General features: G+C 36.7%; 2 protein-coding genes across 2 annotated transcripts; one reads left to right on the forward strand and one right to left on the reverse strand.

The window, feature by feature from the left end:
* Window positions 1–654: 654 nt before the first annotated feature.
* On the forward strand, window positions 655–1,854 carry LOC114356609 (uncharacterized). The gene is made up of 2 exons (XM_028309851.1): window positions 655–813; window positions 1,020–1,854. The coding sequence occupies exons 1-2, from the start codon at window positions 694–696 to the stop codon at window positions 1,656–1,658; spliced, it is 759 nt and encodes a 252-aa protein (XP_028165652.1). The 5' UTR covers window positions 655–693; the 3' UTR covers window positions 1,659–1,854.
* A 7,770-nt stretch (window positions 1,855–9,624) lies between these two features.
* Window positions 9,625–21,018, reverse strand: LOC114356573 (UBA-like domain-containing protein 2). The gene is made up of 4 exons (XM_028309787.1): window positions 20,754–21,018; window positions 17,242–17,319; window positions 13,806–14,057; window positions 9,625–12,758 (listed from the first exon to the last, which is right to left on the reverse strand). The coding sequence occupies exons 1-4, from the start codon at window positions 20,862–20,864 to the stop codon at window positions 12,732–12,734; spliced, it is 468 nt and encodes a 155-aa protein (XP_028165588.1). The 5' UTR covers window positions 20,865–21,018; the 3' UTR covers window positions 9,625–12,731.
* Window positions 21,019–21,334: the final 316 nt, after the last annotated feature.

Raw genomic sequence — 21,334 nt, forward strand, 5'->3', positions numbered from 1 at the left:
GCCATAGAGTTTGACAGCTGGTAAGTGAGTTTTTTTTTTTAGACCCGAGAGAGCACAAATATGGATAGATGCAGGATGACAAATTTTTTAGTATGAAAACGAGCGTGCCACTTTTTAAACGTCATTCATTATCTTGGGAACCGATACGGGGACCAACTACAGCTTTGTGTTCACATTGATGCGGCTTGGCCAATTTCCCGCATAGTGTACTTCCAGCACGTTTCCTGGCCGAAAACATGCTAAAGTTTCATTCGATCGCCATTTTGCTAACAATTTCTAACAAGTGCTATTTTCGGCTGAACGCAACCAATGCAGTAGAGCAGCTTGTGTAGTCCAAAAATAAACTATACTATACATGGCACGCTATCAATTGGTAAGCATCGTAATGATATCGTATCGTATTCACACTGCAAGAGATTGATCGACAGTTCGACACAGTGTGTTCACACGCATTCCAGTGGGTTTAGACAACATTATAATCGCGAAAAAGCCGAAAAGCGGTCGAAAAACTGTTTTTTTATGGAGTTTTGACGCATTCGATTTTCGATTCGATTAAAAAGTGCATTTTGTCGTTTGCAATTTGTTCATCCATACAACTTCGGTTTGAGTGACTCTGGAGCAACACTATTTTTTTGTATTTGTCTGTGACTTGTCACTTTTGACTTTTTGTCTGTCATCATCAAGCAATGATGAATGATTTGTTGTACGATAATTTTACCTAGAATTACTAAGTTTATTTTGATTAAAAGCTTTAATTCTACACAATTATTCGCAGAGAAAATTACGATATTTTTTTTGGATTGTATAGACCAGGTAAGTTTGAATAAAACATACATTTACATAATATTTCTTATAATTGTTTACTAAGGTCTAATAATTCGTAAATCAAGAGGACGCTAGACGTCACTCAACACAGAGGCAGTTAAATTAAAGGTTCAACATTTTAGATACAAAGTTACCAGTATTATTCCTTTAATCATCCATCATTGTTGTTGTTGTACCATTAATTTCTTTTACAGTTTACCATAATGGCAAAAGAAGATTTGTTATTACCAGTGGAAATGGGAAAATTAGAAATAGAGCCCATAAAAACAAACAAGCCTATGAAAGAGGACAATCCATTTATTAATAAGTCTCAACAAAAAAATATTTTTTCAAGAAGCTATGCATCACATTCTAAGTGTACATGCCCACAACAAAAAAATTATATGACAATCTGCAAAAAGAAACATAATAAAGTTATAAGAGATCCTGTGTTAAAGATTATAAAAACATGTAGTAAAGACAGTAGTGTCTTAGAGGAAGGTTGTATAGCACAGAGTAAAGGTTACCCTTTATCACGAACAATCAACGCTGATGTTTTAAACTTGTGTGCACTAGTTGATAACTGTAACCAATTAAGAATATCTTCAGATGTGAAAAAACAAAATGTAACTGCCAAAGAAGTAAATAGTAAAAACAATTGGTGGAAGAATGACATATCACTTGCAAGACAAACAAAACAATCTGTTCCCGATAAAAGTCAAACTGGCACCTGTTCTCAGCAAGCACTTAATCCCCCATGTGATGTCACAATTGATGAGTTAGCAAGTTACTTTGAGACACTGGTTCATATACCCAAAAAGATGTCATCAATGGCTGAAATGATGTATATTTAATCTTTCCGAAATGTGGATAACAGTTTAAAGTGGTCCAAATTTTATTTTTACAATTAATTTTGTCCTATGAATGTCAATTCCTTTCAAGTTACTTAGTCTTAGAATAAGAATATGACATGTGTTCTTTGTTAATTGGTACTAAAATGAAGAAATAATAATATTATTGTGAATGTAATAAACATGAAATTCATAGGTACTTATTTTTTTTACAATTAAGCAACTAGGTATCCTAAAATCTCTTTATCCTCTATCCCAATGTGAAAAAACCGGATGCCATATCTCCGGCAGTATTTATACATGTATCCCAAAATTAGCACCTCACATGTGTTGCAATCAGTACGAAACTACCACAGAATACATCTTTGTTGACAATTATGTCTACCTCGGACAAAAAAGGCCAAACCAACGATTCAGCTAGAGGTAGATCCAATTTCGAGAAAGAGGTCAATCGTCGAATCCTTGAAGGGCTTTTTTTTTTCGTCAGGAAAATACATTGATTTGTATACCCACCAGCCGCGGGGCCAGCTAGGGGGTTCTCCCTGCCAGAAGGGCAGGGCCTACCCACTAAAAACCTGACGTTGCCCTCGGTAGCCATATGAGTCGGGAACGCGGGCCATCACTATCGGCGTTTTGCTCGGCATTCGGCAAGCTTAGCCCGCAGAATCGCTAAAATCAAGTGGCAGTGGGCGGGGCACATAGCTCGAAGAGCTGATGGCCACTGGGGCAGGAAAGTTCTTGAGTGGCGACCACGAGCTGGAAGACGTAGCGTGGGCAGGCCTCCCACTAACGACACGAAGGTCGCGGGAAGTACCTGGATGCAAGCGGCGCAGGACCGGTCTTTGTGGAAATCCTTGGGGGAGGCGTTTGTCCAGCAGTGGACGTCTTTCGGCTGAAACGAACGAACGAAGTGCGCAGCCTCAAACCAAGGAAGGCGTCTTTACGCCTTCAACCTCCTGCGAGCGGCACGCAGGACACGTGCTGCGCCATCGCGGCCTCTTTAGACGCCACCAGACACCCCCGTATCTGATAGCCGAGACCTATTAGGAAGGGGCAGGTGCAGGTCATAGAGCCTCCTCCTGTGCCCATGACGTCGGCGGCGGGCAATGGGTGCGTCGAGCGATGCTTCCCGCTCCCTCTCTGCCGCTTCCTTTTGTGAGATGACTGCTTTACAGGTGAGAACTCCACGCCACGCCTCCTCTCCATTGGTCATATTTATTTTATTATTTATTTACCTATTTTATAGAAACCAACAGCGATACATTGAAAATGTTAGTTATAAGATTTAGGCCTGTTTTCACCATCAAGCCCTAATTTTTAAGTGACCCCTATGTAAACAAAATTCCTGTTAATTGCTACCATAGGGTTCACTTAAAAATTAGGGATTGATGGTGAAAACGGGCATTAGACTGATAGTATTAGCATTTATGGTGGACTAAGACCGGTAGAGAGAGAGGTCATTGCCTACTTATAGGTATCAAGCTTCTTGGAGCGTGTGCTCAGCTGAATCCACTATGTCAAGGCTGCAGTGATGGCAGCCTGGTACCTGTTCTCGGTCTATTCGATGAAGGAAGGCCCCGAAACACCCGTGGCCAGTCAGTAGCTGGGTCATCCGGTAGGTTAAGCGACCATGCCGACGTCGCAGTCACTCCGCTAGGCAGAAGTACCTGCACAGTGCGACGCCCGACTCGACTAACGGCTAAGTAAGCGTCCCCTCCAGCACTCTAGGGCCATCTCCTGAAGCTCTTCTTTTTTACCTTCGACCTCACGGGGTGCAGGTCTTTGCCCACCAGATCTTTGGTCTCCCCGCCACTGGTATACCGCGGACCTTGGCGTCCATCCTTGAAAAGGGCTGCCTTAACCAGCGTATCCCTGTCAAGCCTCTATTATCGCCTATCCTTAATATTCATCCCAGCCATTTCTTTACTATGGTTGCTCTTGCTGCACCTCTTCCTTGCACTCTCTTGAACGAATCTGTGTTATCTACTGTGGCTGCCCCCTTCCTTGAGGGTACCCGTTGCCTAGTCTTATACCTGGTCCAAGGTTCGACTCCAAAGTCAACAACAACAGGTTCATCTAAAACGCTGAAGATTTTGTTTGTTTGTTTTCCGATTAAAATCAAATTCTAGTGGCCTACCGGAATTTCTATGAGAAGAATGTCAATAAGAATGTATAGCCTGACCAGGAACATAAAAACCCTCGCCATGTTGCGGAAAACTAATGGTACTAATTTCTTTTAATGGCAACAGTAACTGAAAACTTCATTGACATGTCACCTTGCATGTCAGTCTATTGCTGTCAAAGTGTAAACAAACTTTATTTTAAATGTGCGCAATTGGTTTTATGAATTAAATTGCTAAAATATTTTTATAGTCGTGAAAGAAAAGTGGTTCACAATGTGTTAAAGTATTTGTCGAAGAGAAATACTAAGGGTTCGGACAATATTTTCATTGAATAATGTTTCCGACAAAGGTTGTCAAATTGACTGTCATGTTTATCGTATAGTACAGTCCACTATGAAAATTAGCTGTGGTTTGTTTCAACTACCTATTTTAAAAATAAGGCCGCGAAAGCCGCGAAACGCGTGTGTAGATGGTTTCGCGGACTTTCGCGCGTTCACGTTCACGCTTCGCGCCGTTCCCCGTTCGTTGTCGGTTTTTTGTCCCGCGACAAAGGTTCGCGCTTGGTTCACGGCGTGCGATCGCGAACGCAACTACACTCGCAGTTTTTCGCAGTAGCTGAGAAGACGCCGTCGCAAGTGGTTGTGCATTATTGCGTACTTACTAACGTTCTATTTTTTTAAATGATTACTACATGGAATAATGAACTTGAGTTGAAATTTATCGAGTGTTTTCAATCCAAACCAATACTTTGGCAGTCCAAATACAAGGACCATAAAAATAAAAATAAGACCCACTATGCCTGGACGCGGATAAATGACATTTTGAATATTCCTGTGGGTGAATTGAAAAAAAAGGACTCACTTATGTCCAGTTATAGAACCTATATAAAGAAAGTTAAGGATTCCACTCATAGTGGGGCAAGCTCAAGTGAAATATATAAACCCATTAAACATTTTTTATTTGTGTCTTATTTTTAATACATAGGTAATTGTAATACGATATAGCATAGAGCGTCACCGCAGTAGCGACAATCACGTCGTCATCCATTGAGGCCGCGAACGAGACTGCGAGGCTTCGCGAGTGTGGAGAGACACATATAAACGCGAAGTGCACGGCGCGAATCGCGGCGTGAATTCACAGCAAGAATCGCGAGCGAGTGTAGAGCGCGCTTTCATTTAAAGCAGCAAGAGCTGCCTCAATTTCCTTTTCAGATAGCGAGCCAAACATGCTGAAAAGAAAAGCCAAATAAGCAAACCATAGAACAATTTTATGGCATAAACGCATGGTGTAGACATTTGGCTACATACACAAAAATCAAGTCGAAGGCACATTCGGGATAGATTACCAAAAAAATAAGTTATAATAATGAATTCTTACATTATTTCTAACACGTATGTATTTTTTTCCAATCGTTTTAGCAATTAATTCTCACTGAATCCGAAATTAAAATACCACAAATTTTAACACTACCAATTTTTTCTCTTTCGCAATCGCTACGTCAAATATCGGTTAATTTTTTTTCAAATCTACCTTCATTTGCGTTTTTTTTATTTTTATTATGATGTTTTCTATGATATTAGCATACGTTCAGAAACGCTTATAAAATGTGTTACTTATTATAATTAAAAAAGTACTTCGTAGACATATGGCAACACTATGCATTTAAGGGTTAAGCGACCATGCCGACGCGTCACTCCGCTAGGCAGAAGTACCTGCACAGTGCGACGCCCGACTCGACTAACGGCTAAGTAAGCGTCCCCTCCAGCACTCTTGGGCCATCTCCTGAAGCTCTTCTTTTTTACCTTCGACCGCAGGTCTTTGCCCACCAGATCTTTGGTCTCCCCGCCACTGGTATACCGCGGACCTTGGCGTCAATCCTTGAAAAGGGCTGCCTTAACCAGCGTATCCCTGTCAAGCCTCTATTATCGCCTATCCTTAATATTCATCCCAGCCATTTCTTTACTATGGTTGCTCTTGCTCTCAGATCATAGAACTATGATCTGAGCTCTTGCTGCACCTCTTCCTTGCACTCTCTTGAACGAATCTGTGTTATCTACTGTGGCTGCCCCCTTCCTTGAGGGTACCCGTTGCCTAGTCTTATACCTGGTCCAAGGTTCGACTCCAAAGTCAACAACAACAGGTTCATCTAAAACGCTGAAGATTTTGTTTGTTTGTTTTCCGATTAAAATCAAATTCTACTGGCCTACCGGAATTTCTATGAGAAGAATGTCAATAAGAATGTAAAAAGATTGATTACCTAATAGGTATGTAGACGTTAAAACAATTTTTAGTATTTTTTTCTCAAAAGCGTTTACCTACCTAAAGTCGGATTCTTATACACCAATGATATTTTGTATTTATATAATACTAGATGACCCGGCGAACTTTGTTCCGCCTTAATGGCAATAAATAAGCAGACTTTTTTTTATTTCGAACGGGATAAAAAGTATCCTATGTCCTTCTCCTGGCTCTAAACTACCTCCCTGACAATTTTCAGCTAAATCGGTTCAGCCGTTCTTGAGTTATAAGTGGAGTAACTAACACGACTTTCTTTTATATATACATATAGATAGATCATTGACCTACACAGATTTAAAATAATAAATTAAGATAGGTATCTACTTAGGTGGCCTATACCTAATTATGATACCTAATAATACTTTTTTCATTTTATGATTGAACGATCGACATTTTAACGTTTTCTTGGAAAAACTTCCTGTGATGCAAACTGACATAAATATTTTTTGGTACGAAATGTTTTCAAATGCTTACACATATTCTTCTAATTACTTACTGTTTGTTCTGTCGATATTGATTGCGTCTATTATGTGCCTATGGATTTATGAAAAGCCACGGTTTTATAAGGTATTATTTAATTAATAGTCATGCATACCTAAAAGAAAGCAAACCTTCCAGTAATACCGAGAGATAAAATACCTAGGTACTTTTTCCGGATATTTTAAGCCTAATAAAACACAATAAGTACCTACTCTTACTTAAGTACGCTGGAAGCAGTAGCGTGGGCAGGCCTCCTACTAGGTNTAAGTAAGTACCTACTCTTAAGTACGCTGGAAGCAGTAGCGTGGGCCCCTATTCCACTGTAATCCATTGGTCAAATCCATTAATGGATTAGATTCCTCTTCTGGGTACACTTTAGTCCATCGATGGACTTGTTTCCGCATCAGAGTATACCCCAATCCATCGGATTATACATTTTAATTCGTGATTTATTTTATTGAAATATAAATAATATTATAAATATAGAAAATACGAACTCATTTATTTTTAAAGGAAAAAGCCCAGGTACATAATAGTGGGCCATTTTCTGGAAGAGTTAAAATGAAATAACTAAGAATTTTAATAATAAAGGGTCAATTATTCGTTTCAAGGCTTTAAGTTTTTTTATTTGTTGAGAGAGGGTTGTAATTTGAAATAGCTTTTTAGGGTTCCGTAGTCCTGACAAGGAACCCTTATAGTTTCGATATGTCTGTCTGTCCGAGGTTTTGCTTAGAAACTACTGGCACTAGAGAGCTGTAATTGTGAAGGTATGTTTATTAATCACGCCGACAGAACGGTAGAGTAAAATTTTTTTTAAGGTAGCTCCCCTACATGTAAAGTGGGGATGAATCGTCCCCCCCCCTCTCTAAAAACTAAACTGTTGGCTTTTCATGAACTTTCAAGGAAAACTATAGCGGTTGATCACTTACTTTAAGAGAAAATAGTCATTTGACTCATGTAATATACGATTTGTTAAACCAGTAAAAATTCCTCAGAAGAAAATATGAAATAGGTATACACTGCGCGTGCTACGTAGACACACACTTGGCCAATTTTTTAAATTACAGAAAAGAGCTGTCCGTGCTATTACCTATATGGATTAAGACCGCGCGCCTACTTAGGCCAACGTGATTAACTAAGTCATGATTTTAATTTTGATTTTTAAATAATTAATATACCTGGGCTTTTCCTTTTAAAAATAAATGAGTTCGTATTTTCTATATCTATCTATATTATTTATATTTCTATAAAATAAATCACGAATTAAAATGTATAATCCAATGGATGGATAAAAGATGATGGTATTCTACTGCTACTTTTAAAACAGTTGTGTAAAATTTTTTGGATTAGGGTGTACTTAAAAGCGGAATCAAATCCATTGATGGATTGGGGTATACTCTGATGCGGAAACAAGTCCATCGATGGACTAAAGTGTACCCAGAAGAGGAATCTAATCCATTAATGGATTACAGTGGAATAGGGGAGCGTGGGCAGGCCTCCTACTAGGTGAACCCAATGGTGGACCGAGGATCTGGTAAAGGTCGCGGGAATAGCCTGGATGCGGGCAGCGCAGGACCGTTAATTGTGGAAAACCTTGGAGGAGGCCTTTGTCCAGCAATGGACGTCATTTGGCTGAAATGAAGTACTCACTCCAATTTTTTTTGGCCCCTAAGGATAACTTTCATATGGCATTGTGTGCGTCGTTTGTGCAAATAACTTAAAAATATCTAAATCGGACTAGGTAGGTACTCCAGTTAACCTTAGGGTCATAGAAATGATGACCCTAAGGTTAACTGGAGAAGAATGTCATAAGGTATTAAGTTAGCCATTTGGCCCTGTTCAATGTGCAAATAATAAGCTTTAATAAAAAAGCTGAGTAAAAAAGATGTTTTTTCCTCACTATCCAATACACAGTCATACTTATGACCCCTCTTACAAAAAAACTCGAAATTAACATATACCTAATTATTAGGTATATGTTAATTTCGAGTTTTTTTGGTTATATTAGGTCCTAATATGAACCAGTGTTCATGGCGCATTTAACTTTTTTGTAATAAGGCACTAAGTAGGTACTTACTTAGGTGTTAGTGTGGTTCCGTCTCTCCACTCCCCCAGAACACTCGTTTTAAGTACCACTTTTGCTTGTGATCTTCCAAATCGACGACTGCCGTCTTCGGACCCACGGTCGGGACATTGCATTCTGTAAACGTGGGCAGCCCATCCCCTATTCTTCACGCGTTCCAATAATCCGATACTGGAGCGGATCACGTGTTTGGGATTTCGTCCCGCTTACCTGTGTTAAAGTATGTGGGTAATTATCCTTTCCTTTATTTCTAAGAAATTAGAGCTGATTTAGAAGTGAATGCAGAAATCAATAAGTCTCGTTGGAGGCCAATCCTTGCCATGCCATGGGCTTCTGCTGGCCTTTTCAAACGCTATAAATTTTTATACAGATTTTCCTGCCTGCTGTTGAACGAGACAGGCAATTTGCAATTTCTTTAATACGACAAGCGATAGCCAAATTTATTATCATAAGATAACATTACTTCATGTTTGTGACAGAGTAATAAGTAGGATTATTTCGGGGTGGCTCCATATTATAAGCATCAGATTACGTTCTGCTGCTCGAACTCGATATAGGTATCTATCTACCTACCTATCTAGGTAAGTACTGTGCTCAGTTCGGTTTCTTGTTCAAAAAATATTAATTAACTTAAATACGTTTTCAGTTAATTTTTAAGAAAAGCAAACAGTCTCACATTTTAAGTGCCGTGCAAAGCGCAGAAGTCCTCGAGGATAATTACTTTGCTGATCGGGAAGCTTCAAACCAGCTTATACAAAAAGTCACGGATATGGAAAAAGAAGATGACTAGTGAGATGAGTGATTTTATCACAACGTTGTTTGTGTGAAAATCATTGTTATTAAATACAATAAAACAATTTTTATATTTCATTTTATTTATGCAGTATAAATTTAAAATTTTAAGTTTATGCAATCGAAAACACTTAATTGCAGTTACCAAATTCAAAATTTGCAAAGATTTAGGACAGGTACTTCTTTTTACATACTTTAAGAACATGATTATTTAATTTAAAAAGGCATCTTTTAAGTAACTATGAAAAACGATATTTTAAAGCAAAACTACAAATACCTTAAAAGGAAGTACCTATACAACGTTTTATAAAAGTAACTGGAACCAAAGCAAATGTTTACTATTGCCACATTTCCATAGTAGAAAAACGTTACAAATAGTCCTGGAAACTAATACTACAGGCTGCAGCTGAAATTTTTATTTAATTTTCGAGTATTCCCAACAGTTCTATACAACAGTAATATTGAAAGTCACTAATAACGAAATAAACCTATTTTTACAATTTTAACATCAGAATTTATTATGTTCATGCAGTTGAGCTTTCAAACGTCTACATTCGAACATAATATTACAAGACATAAATAAACTAAATAGAATGAATGAATGAACAAATGTCGGCAGGAATTATGCAAAAAAGTAATCGTGAACAACCTACCCGCTTGCGGAATTTGGGGCACTACCTAGCTAAAACTTTTTAAGATTTCAAAAATATTGTAATACCTAATATAGATTTTGTGTCCCCAAAATCCTCAAGCTACAAGGTTTGATAGGCTGGAAGTGCTAAGCTTTTAGTGCCGACCACAAACTCGTCAGAGAACAATTTTATTTATTTATTTAATTTGCCAAAATTGTACAGTGGTGCTAATTTAGATATCTATTTGGCTATGTAAGTAGGCATTTATGGATACGAGAGCTTAGATTTAGAGGAGCGCAAAGCGAGGTATAAACAGCCATGTTTGGGTGACCATTTGTATCATAAAGTAGGTACCTAAGAATTGTTTCACACCCAGCTTTGAGCTTCGCACCAAAGCTCGTTAACATGAACGTGGCCTAATGGTTTTTAAAGTAATTGATGATTGCCATCAGTTAATGGCTGTGAAATTCAGAGCAGGTGTTTCTTGAATTTCACGACCAGACACGCTTTCTGCCTGGCAAGGGGTACCAGGCGTAAGTGTTTACATGCAAACGCCAAAAACGAGTAATACCTCGTTATAACGCTTTATTACACTCAAAACTTGAGCGCTAAACATAGCTTTTCACGCACCGTTAGCGAGGTCTTATTAGGGCGAATTTACATCTAAATAATTCCATTGGCCATACATAAACATGATTAGACAAAAATGCGCAGATAAGTTTGATATTTGCACCACTGTATTGTAAAGTTAGTTTCGTAACTTTGGTATTAACAATACGCGCATCAAATTAATTACTACCATATTATAATAATCAGGTAAAGAAATTAATCATATGTACTAGGTATATGCAAACCACTGCCCTAGAAAAAGACTGAAAGGTGTTTATTCTTTTGGGGCCATTCATATAATTATTACGTAAGACTAGGGGGGGAGGGACAGCATTTTTTCTTACAAGGGGGTTGGAGGGAGTATCGATAGTTCTTACGTAAGATCACAAAAATGCGCAAAGTTAAAATTATACTTTGAAAAAGCGCGGGCAACCGCACGAGTGCCGAATGTGAAGTCTAAAGCCACCTAAAGCCATTTAAAAATCGATTAAAATAAGGCCCGTCGCACACTACGACTTATAACGGCAACTTGACTTGCCGTTATAATCTGTAGTGTAGGTATAAGAGAGCATTTCAGGTATTAACGTATAGATAGCGTAGCGTCTCTTAAGTAACAACAGCAAATACAGAATCATACATACACAAAATATGTATGTGTATTGAGTGATCCTTTCGGCAGTTACAGCGCGCAGCATGTTGAGATAGAATAGATTTTAAAATCATGTTACAAATAAAGATTAATATTTTAACATGTTACGTGTTTGACAAATAAAACTGTAAGCTAACTCTCTAGCTTTACCCTTCCAGATACGAAAAAAAAAGAGATATATCATACTAAATTTTTATTGTAAGTCTTATTCTACTTCTTTATATTTAACATGACTTTGCAACGGCTTCGGATTCAATCCATATGAGGAAAATGTTAATATTCAGGGTACACTCCAATGCATGCATCTTAGTTTCAGATTGCGTAGGTACTTTAATGTGTTCGTTAATTTATACAGTTGCTCTTTCAAATAAATGGCTAATTAGTTCAGTTTGCGTACATTACTTTAGGTAGGTATAAATGGAAGAACGAGAAATATTTTTCATAGCTCAGATGGAGAAAACGACAAATAGTGGGGGACATCGGGAATAAACGAAGTTTATAGCCCAAGAGTTTACTGAATAGAACTCTATTTTTGCTAGAGATCAATCGAGATTTGAGGGTCTTTCGAGTAGCAGTGGATTGCAAAGACGATCAATATGTATCTGATAAAAGGACTATAAGTTTGATGCGGTCTGTGATATTTATTTGATGCACAAATTAAACTTTGCATTTGATGGCTGCCTTTGTACACACAATTTACAACGGGTGTATCCCTTTCCTCTACAAGGGGTCGGACGTGCGTACCTCGCAAGGTTCTCCACTCGGATTGAGCACAGACACTTTACCGACCCATCGTCAAATAGTCGCAACCAAATCGAATTCGAGACGAGTATTTTTGTTTTTTTTTTAGTTAAACTTTTACATCAAATGTAGTATTTTTTTAACAATATTGTATTGTCTTTTAAGAGTCGTTATACTTAAACACACTGAATATAAATAATATAGCATTCTAAAAAAATGGCTATACAACTTGATAATGGTTGAATTACGACAACCAACATAATATTATGAGCTAAAGAAAATATTTTTGTCAATTCTGATACATACATAGTTTGATCTAATTTACAGTCACTTGATTGTATAACATGATTCCGATTCATTATATGATTTTTTACAAGTAAAATCACAGGTAAATTTGATTAACGAAAACTTACACATTTCATAGGTTAATTGTGCATATTTTTTCAGAAAACACTGTTTTATACATAAATATTAAATACATACAATATTTCATTAATTACTTACATATAACATGATTGACTACAGCACCCCTAATATTGTCCAGCTAATTGTCGCTGTAGTGGGGTGTTTGTGAAATATTATTTTACATTTTCATACACAATTCCACAGCTCACAATGCGCACCATTATAAAAATAAATTATAGATGCTCCTAAACTAATATTTCCAATTTATCTTGGCATATGTTCACTGCACACCTGCAACAAAGAATAAATAATTTTTAATTGAGACCTGTTTAATACATTTTATGACGTAAAATGCTTTATAAATGAAGTGACTGTCTTTGTTTTTTTCCTGATGTTACCTAAGATTTTATTTATACATGAAATATTTAACTACTAGCGTTATATTAATATAACCAGTTTAATCATTTTATGGGTGACATTTGCATACGAATCTGTGCTAAACATGAAGTTATTTATTTATTATCTATTTGTGTGGACTCTTAAATATGATATTAGGTCGAATGCTCTAAAATAATTTATGGGCATTTCTTTGTCTACTCCCAGTAGTGGTTTGCGTGGCTATCGCCGGTTGTGTCGTTTAACACAATTTTTTCCAGTTGTAACGAGTGCTTTGTCACCACTACCGCAGAATAACTAATTAGTAATAGCACCACGGAAGACGAATAAAAAAACCCCAGCCACCGTTTCTCGTCCTAACATCTTCCATGGAATTATGTTTACTTAGTAAGGGCAACAGATTTTAAGTTAGCTAGCAGAGCATATTTCTGTTAATTCGCACAGCTAGGCTATAATATAGTTCGCAATGGAATCAAAGTGTAAAAAAACTTGTACCGTCAGTCATCCTGGAGACATGGTTCGGGAGAACATGGACTACCATCGGGTCGTTTAGTCTCCTCCACTGCAGGAGGACTACCCTCTAATTTCCAGAGGCTAATAGACAATTTGACTGCCCAGATGAGTTGGAGAACACCAGTTCACATATTTCTACTCTAAGTCACCTCTTATGACATTCATGGGTGAAGTACAACGACTGCCAAGGGGGTGTAAGAATGAATATTTGCCAATATAGTAGACAAGCTCGCTTCGCCCGCGTGAAATTATGTCTGTCAGAGAAAAACCTTATAGCGCGCGTCGCCGTTTTAAAAACAGGGATAAAAACAATCCTATGCCCTTTCTCGGGACTTAAACTATCTACATTAAAAACGGTTTAGTGGTTTAGGTATGAAAGCGCCGCAGACTTTCGCATTTATAATATTTGTAGGGTAGGGATATACTCACAGCAGTTGAGCAGGAAAGCGATGCGTAATTCGTTTGCGGGTTCGGAGCGGGCGGGAAGGCGTTGACTGGCACGTGCGAGTGCGACGGCGGCGGATGCGTGGCCAGCGGGGACACGGGCGGCGCGCCCCCCGCGCCCGCCGCGCCCCCGCCCGCCGTGCCCGGGCTGCCCGTCGTGGACAGCCGGGAGAACGCGGCGAGCGCGTCAGGGAAGTTCGGCGGCGTCGCTGGTGTGTTGCATGGCGTCATCAATTGCTGAAATGCAATAGGTCGATGGTAAAAACCAGTGCCGGCGTAGCGTGGGTTGGCACCCGGGGCGATTCCCCCAGGCGTAAGTCCATAATGTAAGTTGGGTAGACATATAGCCGGGGGGGTAAGGCACCCCAGAATGGTCTTGTGCCCCCCAGGATTTTTAATCTGCGCGACTGTTGTCCCCCTGATGCTTGGCACTCGGGGCGGACCGCCCCCCCTTACGCCGCTACTGGTAAAAACTTCTTTGGTACACGCTCCTCTTTCCTTCTGGCACTTATGCGCGTATTTAGCGGGCTAGGGTGGCACGGCGCCCCCCCAAGATGTTGGGCTACTGATTTGAGGAGTGATAGTTGATAGTACTAAGACTAACTCATGAGCTATGATACTAATCGCAGAAATGGGGGGGCCTTTCCCCTGATATGTGACATGGCATATCAGGGGCCAAGCCACTCCTTAAAAGGAACCCCACGATCAAGATGTTATTTCATAAAATAAATGCAACAGGTCGATGATAAAAACTGCTGTTTGTTCCTGTATAGGCTCCTGTTTCCTTCTCTGGGCACGTGCCCAGGGTTCCATGATGATGGAGGTGGCCCCGGCTGTTCTCTCAAAAAACATTTTAGGTGACCTATAAACATAGCTGGGCACCGTTAATCAAATAGTTAACTTCGTTAATCGTTAAACCGTTACTAAAAAAATTAACTTCGTTAAACGTTACATTTCGGAAGACTTAACGCAAGTTAACGTTAATCGTTAATCCGTTAACACGTGACAATAAAACGAAAATGTAATTATATGCAAGGTTAAAACGTTACATTTCGGAAGACTTAACGCAAGTTAACGTTAATCGTTAATCCGTTAACACGTGACAATAAAACGAAAATGTAATTATATGCAAGGTTCAAATACAGGGTGTTTCTTGTAAGGTGTCAAACCGAAGGCAGGTGATAGGTGAGGACTAGACCTATCGATTTCACCCCCATGTAAGTTCTACGATTTTTGAAGTTTAGACGTTATCGTTAATTTTGTGAATTTTCAAATTTTATGACCTAGTAGGCTTTAAAAAAAATTATCTTCTTTTTGGGACGACTTTTCTCAGATTTCTTTTTTTTTACAGATTCCCTATTAATTGCAGATGTTTGAAAAAAATAATCACCTTCCTATCTTTGATGCAAGATACAAAATTTTTGCCAGAAACATAAAAATATGCCTTTAGCAGAACATTCTAAAATTTTCATCTTAAAAGTTTGAAAAAATAAAAGAAATTCCATAGGTCCAAAATAATTTTAAAAACTGCACAGTTTTCTGAACTTTCATAATAACACAAAAAAACATGTACTTAATAGGCCATTATTTTCTGTAATCGCTCCGCTAAAGTGGTAAGTCGGAGATTCCGTTACATGTTTTCGACTTTCTTAGAACTAACTAATGTTTCCAATCCCCTAAGTTTACGTTTAGAGAAAATAACTGAACAGAACATTNCTTTTAGGTTACTTTTGAACTGCTGTGGTTACTTTTAGGTTACACTAATGAAAAGGTTACTTTTAGGTGATTTTTCAGAAATTGTAGAATTAACTTTACAGGTTATTCAGTAAAAAATATTAATAGTGACAATTTAAAAATTATGTCATAAAGTGCATTTAAACTTGAATTTGATTTATTATTTGTTAAAAAAAATTAGTTTTAGCGAACGTTTTTATACGACTGGTCACTTTTCGAATTTAGATGATCAATTGTATTCATTTTCCATCCATGAACAACCTTACACAATCATCGCTCCGCACCCCCCCAGTATGAAGGTTACTTTTTATTCAAAAAGGTTACTTTTTTTTTATATTTCTGGTAATTTCTGACTAGACCCGACTGGCAACACTGTCTCAATCAGTCGCGCGGTGGCGCTTACGGAGGACGGACGCGTGCCAGTTTTTTGGCCGTGACAGTTCTCGATATGTCAATATTTTTGACAATGATGACTTTGATGAGTCACAGTATAATAATACCAGTGTTACTGGAGAAAGCTTAAATTTTTGATAATGAATTTTGTCTACCTATTGAAATTTAAATCGTTGCCATCCTTTTAAACTAAGACTCTACTCATGATACATTCCTCAAATATGAGACAAAACCAATGNGCTGTCAAAACGACACTGCGATACGGATTTGTCAAAACAGCTGATGTTCGTTCGTCGTCCGGGCATGTTGAAGATGAAAATTTTTAGCGTAATCGGGGCCCTGATCCAGTGCTATTGACAGATCCATTTTTTTAATCTAGTAGTTTTTAATGTTTCAGCTAGGGTCACTCAAGATTCTTTTTTAGTAAAATTTTGTAACCTTTTTTTAAAATATCCCAGACCTGGCCATATACAAAAAGAACGGCACCGCCTATGTTTGAGTTCCACGCAAANGGACCCTGGACATCATCTAGTACTAAAGTGCTCGAAAAGACAAATCCAACGAACAAAAATTCGATGCGAATCCGCAGTTTCATTTAGGATTTTCTATGGCCACCTCCTGACTCCATCATCAGACCAGCTCAATGGTACCATAACATTGCATTGTCATCGTACTTACATAAGTATACCAAATTTCAGCTCAATTAGTTGAGGAGAACTGGTCTTAAATTCAGTTGTAAGTAAATAAATAACAAAAAAGTGCATTTTTTATATCGTTGCATCAGTGATCTGGTTACAAAAACTGTTGTTTTGGGTTCTGGAAGTTCTGGAAGCCCGAACGTACTTGTCAGAACGCGTTTTACAGCGTGTCTGCTGTATCTTTTTGGTAAATAGTAGGTACTGGATTAACGATTAACGGACTTAGGATAAATTAACGGAAGTTAACGAGTCCGTTAACGTTTTTTAAAGTTAACTTAAAAGTTAATCCGTTAATAGAAATGTTAACTTCGTTAATTAACGATTAACGGATTAACGAGTTAATGCACAGCTATGCCTATAAATATTATTATTAGTACCTATGTAATCACTAAAAATTCCTATAATGTAGAGATTTCTTTTTTTACCTTATGTAAGGATGGCCCTGTTACAAATTAGGATACTAGATGGATACATGGATATTTTTTTAATTGTTAGACATGCATCAAAATCTTAAGAATGGGGATTTTGTTTCAAGTTTTTCATGCACTTTTATATCAATGAGCAACAAACATAATAATTAAATTTTAAGACAATACCTGACGATAATGTGGAGCTGCAATGCCATTAGCTCCAGAAGGAATGGCAACTTCTTGGAAGAATATTGAAAGTGCCGTCTGGAATCAAAAAAACTGGGTTAATTTTTATAACTGGGATTTCAGAAAAAATCTATTTTCTCTTAAGAACTTGACCATTGCCTATTCTTAACATCAGCTAATAAAATTTTGTGGCTACTATAGTTCATTCAGCTTATGATGGTGATTTAGACAGTTGAAACATTACGTTTCATGACTTTCATGAATCCAACTTCCTAAGAATAAAAATATTGAGGTATAAAAATCAATCTCGTTGCTTTCATCCTTCCAAAACAACAATTAATAATCTTTCTCAATTAACCTAAACAAGAATTTCAAATACTTATTAGTTTATTATTTATTAAAATTTGTGAAAAAATATTACATGAAATGCATAATGCGTTAATCGGAACTTTTGCTCATAGGGATGGACATGAACAATCGCGACCAATCAAAATCGGTATGGTGGTTATCTCACCATCGAATCACAATTATTCTTTCAGGCAGGTCAAAGGTCAGTCAGTACGTGTGCGTTTGCCTTGTATGGCCGGTTATGTTTTATGCGATTTCTCTACGAGTTGTTTGTTATTTGTTGTTTTAATAGAATAAAATGCATAATATTTGATTTTTTGTGATTTATTGTGTAACAACATTTATTCCATATCCAGATAATTAAAATTCGTAGATGTAATTTTGATTTTTCGTAGATAAAATGAAAAATTAAACAAATAAAAAGTCGATTAGATTTCTTGAGAAAATATTCTCGATTCTAAAAAATATCGATTAGGTTTAAAAGAAGCGCCTCACTAAACAGAACTGTCATAATCACTTTCTTACGCTGAATGGACTATATTGTACCTACTATTGAAAATGGCAATTCTGCAAATATATTTCATATGATAAAAATTGGCCCAAGCAGAAATTTAACTCTTTAAACTACACATGTAATCGATTCATAAATATAGTGTCAATGTTATTTCAATGTATTTGTTTGAAAAATTGCCAGTGTTCTATTGACTATTTTATACAAATTAGTTTGGGTCTTACTTTTTAAATGATGTAAAAGATCAATGGACAATTTGGCAAAACTAAGTTATAAATTTTATGTGGGTCAAAGAATTTGATAAGATTTTATGAGCCTTGTAATAAGTTAGCATAAAATGAGGGAATAATTTCCTTCTTCAAATAGAACAACAATGATTAATAAATAAATTTTCTTATCTACAGGTTTCCCACATTGGCTATCACAAAGTACCAGGAAACACTAGAAACTGGCTGCAGCACGATATAAATAAATGTTACAATGAGATTTTAATTAATATGTAGTAAACAGAGCTGGGTCTTTAACATTTTGTTAGAATACCTAAAAAAAAAGATTCCCTATTAATTGCAGATTTTTGAAAAAAATAATCACCTTCCTATCTTTGATGCAAGATACAAAATTTTTGCTAGAAACATAAAAAATATGCTTTTAGCAGAACGTTCTAAAATTTTCTACTTAAAAGTTTAAAAAAAAAAAGAACTTCCAAAGTTCCAAAATAATTTTAAAAACTGCGCAGTTTTCTGAACTTTCATAATAACACAAAAAAACATGTACTTAATAGGCTATTATTTTCTGTGATCGCTCCACTAAAGTGGTAAGTCGGAGATTCCGTTACATGTTTTTGACTTTCTTAGGACTAACTAATGTTTGCAATCCCCTAAGTTTACGTTACGTAGAACACATTTAGAGACAATAACTGAACAGAACATTTTTTTATCCACAACGAGGAAGCTCTTGCCCTTCATCTGACCTGATGGAAACTGATGGATGATCAGCGAGCTTCACCCGGAATCCTAAACCACAGAGGAATTGGCTGTCCTAAATAGGTGGTCTTACCACTAGACCACAGTAGTGATTGTTACTTTACGATTAAATTTGATATACCTACCTATTAGAGTGTGAGAGAAAGGGAAAGAGTTTGTGTGTGTGTGTGTGTGTGTGTGTGTGTGTGTGTGTTGCTTTCATCCTTCCAAAACAACAATTAATAATCTTTCTCAATTAACCTAAACAAGAATTTCAAATACTTATTAGTTTATTATTTATTAAAATTTGTGAAAAAATATTACATGAAATGCATAATGCGTTAATCGGAACTTTTGCTCATAGGGATGGACATGAACAATCGCGACCAATCAAAATCGGTATGGTGGTTATCTCACCATCGAATCACAATTATTCTTTCAGGCAGGTCAAAGGTCAGTCAGTACGTGTGCGTTTGCCTTGTATGGCCGGTTATGTTTTATGCGATTTCTCTACGAGTTGTTTGTTATTTGTTGTTTTAATAGAATAAAATGCATAATATTTGATTTTTTGTGATTTATTGTGTAACAACATTTATTCCATATCCAGATAATTAAAATTCGTAGATGTAATTTTGATTTTTCGTAGATAAAATGAAAAATTAAACAAATAAAAAGTCGATTAGATTTCTTGAGAAAATATTCTCGATTCTAAAAAATATCGATTAGGTTTAAAAGAAGCGCCTCACTAAACAGAACTGTCATAATCACTTTCTTACGCTGAATGGACTATATTGTACCTACTATTGAAAATGGCAATTCTGCAAATATATTTCATATGATAAAAATTGGCCCAAGCAGAAATTTAACTCTTTAAACTACACATGTAATCGATTCATAAATATAGTGTCAATGTTATTTCAATGTATTTGTTTGAAAAATTGCCAGTGTTCTATTGACTATTTTATACAAATTAGTTTGGGTCTTACTTTTTAAATGATGTAAAAGATCAATGGACAATTTGGCAAAACTAAGTTATAAATTTTATGTGGGTCAAAGAATTTGATAAGATTTTATGAGCCTTGTAATAAGTTAGCATAAAATGAGGGAATAATTTCCTTCTTCAAATAGAACAACAATGATTAATAAATAAATTTTCTTATCTACAGGTTTCCCACATTGGCTATCACAAAGTACCAGGAAACACTAGAAACTGGCTGCAGCACGATATAAATAAATGTTACAATGAGATTTTAATGAATATGTAGTAAACAGAGCTGGGTCTTTAACATTTTGTTAGAATACCTAAAAAAAATACTAGACTTTATGCTTTAAAAATCATTTTCAGCAATTTGACAACTACATAAATAGGTATTTTTTGGAACATACAATCTCAATGATAATGTTCAAATGTTATGGCAAAATGTTCACTATTGCGTATTTATCGCGATAACCTGTATTGTATAGTAGGTATGTATGGTTAGGTATTTTGTAGGCATTGTTGATAAGTAAATAAATAAAGGTTTAGAATGAAGTTATTTTATGAACAATCAATAGCAATAAATAATGTCGGAAGAACATCACCATAAATACCACCAACTATACAGTAAAGGCTGGAGGCCAAATATTGCAAAACACAAATTAAAGCAGCCATTTCATGATTACTGTTTGTTTACATATATTATGAAATCTACCTCAAATTGCCAATGAGCAGCTTGCAACAACTGTCTAGCTTGTTCTTGAGCACATCCTGCTGCTAACACGAATTGATTTATCATAACTTGCTCACGTAAAGCTGAATCCATTGTACTAAATATTAACTAAAAATAAAAGTCTCCCAACTGAGCAAGTACCTATTCTTGCAAACAAGCAAAAGGTGTGTGGTGTGTGTGTGCGTATTTACAGTCAAGAAAGCCGTACTACCACAAATAACACCACACATATCAATTGTAAAAAAGGCACTAGAAGAGTTTAGAATGATTGTAATCTACCAATGTAAGAAAGAGAGAAAAAATCTAAAATGTCATGAACGTAGGAAAACTTGAATGACGTCTATGAGATGATTAGTGATGTAGGAAAAAATACAATTAATTTATTTTTTGTTTCTGTTATAATTTTTATTTGCAATAGCCTTATTCAAGTTGAAATCGTATGACTATAAATCCTGGCATTAGACAAAGTGCACATTATAATCGTAAGCCAGTCGAAAAATGGTCGAAAGGCCTTTTTTTGTATGAACGGATTCGATTTTCGATTCGATCAAAAAGTGCAACGT

The sequence above is a fragment of the Ostrinia furnacalis genome, unplaced genomic scaffold (genome assembly GCF_004193835.3).
Source record: "Ostrinia furnacalis isolate ACB-3 unplaced genomic scaffold, ASM419383v2 OfSCF2833, whole genome shotgun sequence".
NCBI lineage: Eukaryota > Metazoa > Arthropoda > Insecta > Lepidoptera > Crambidae > Ostrinia > Ostrinia furnacalis.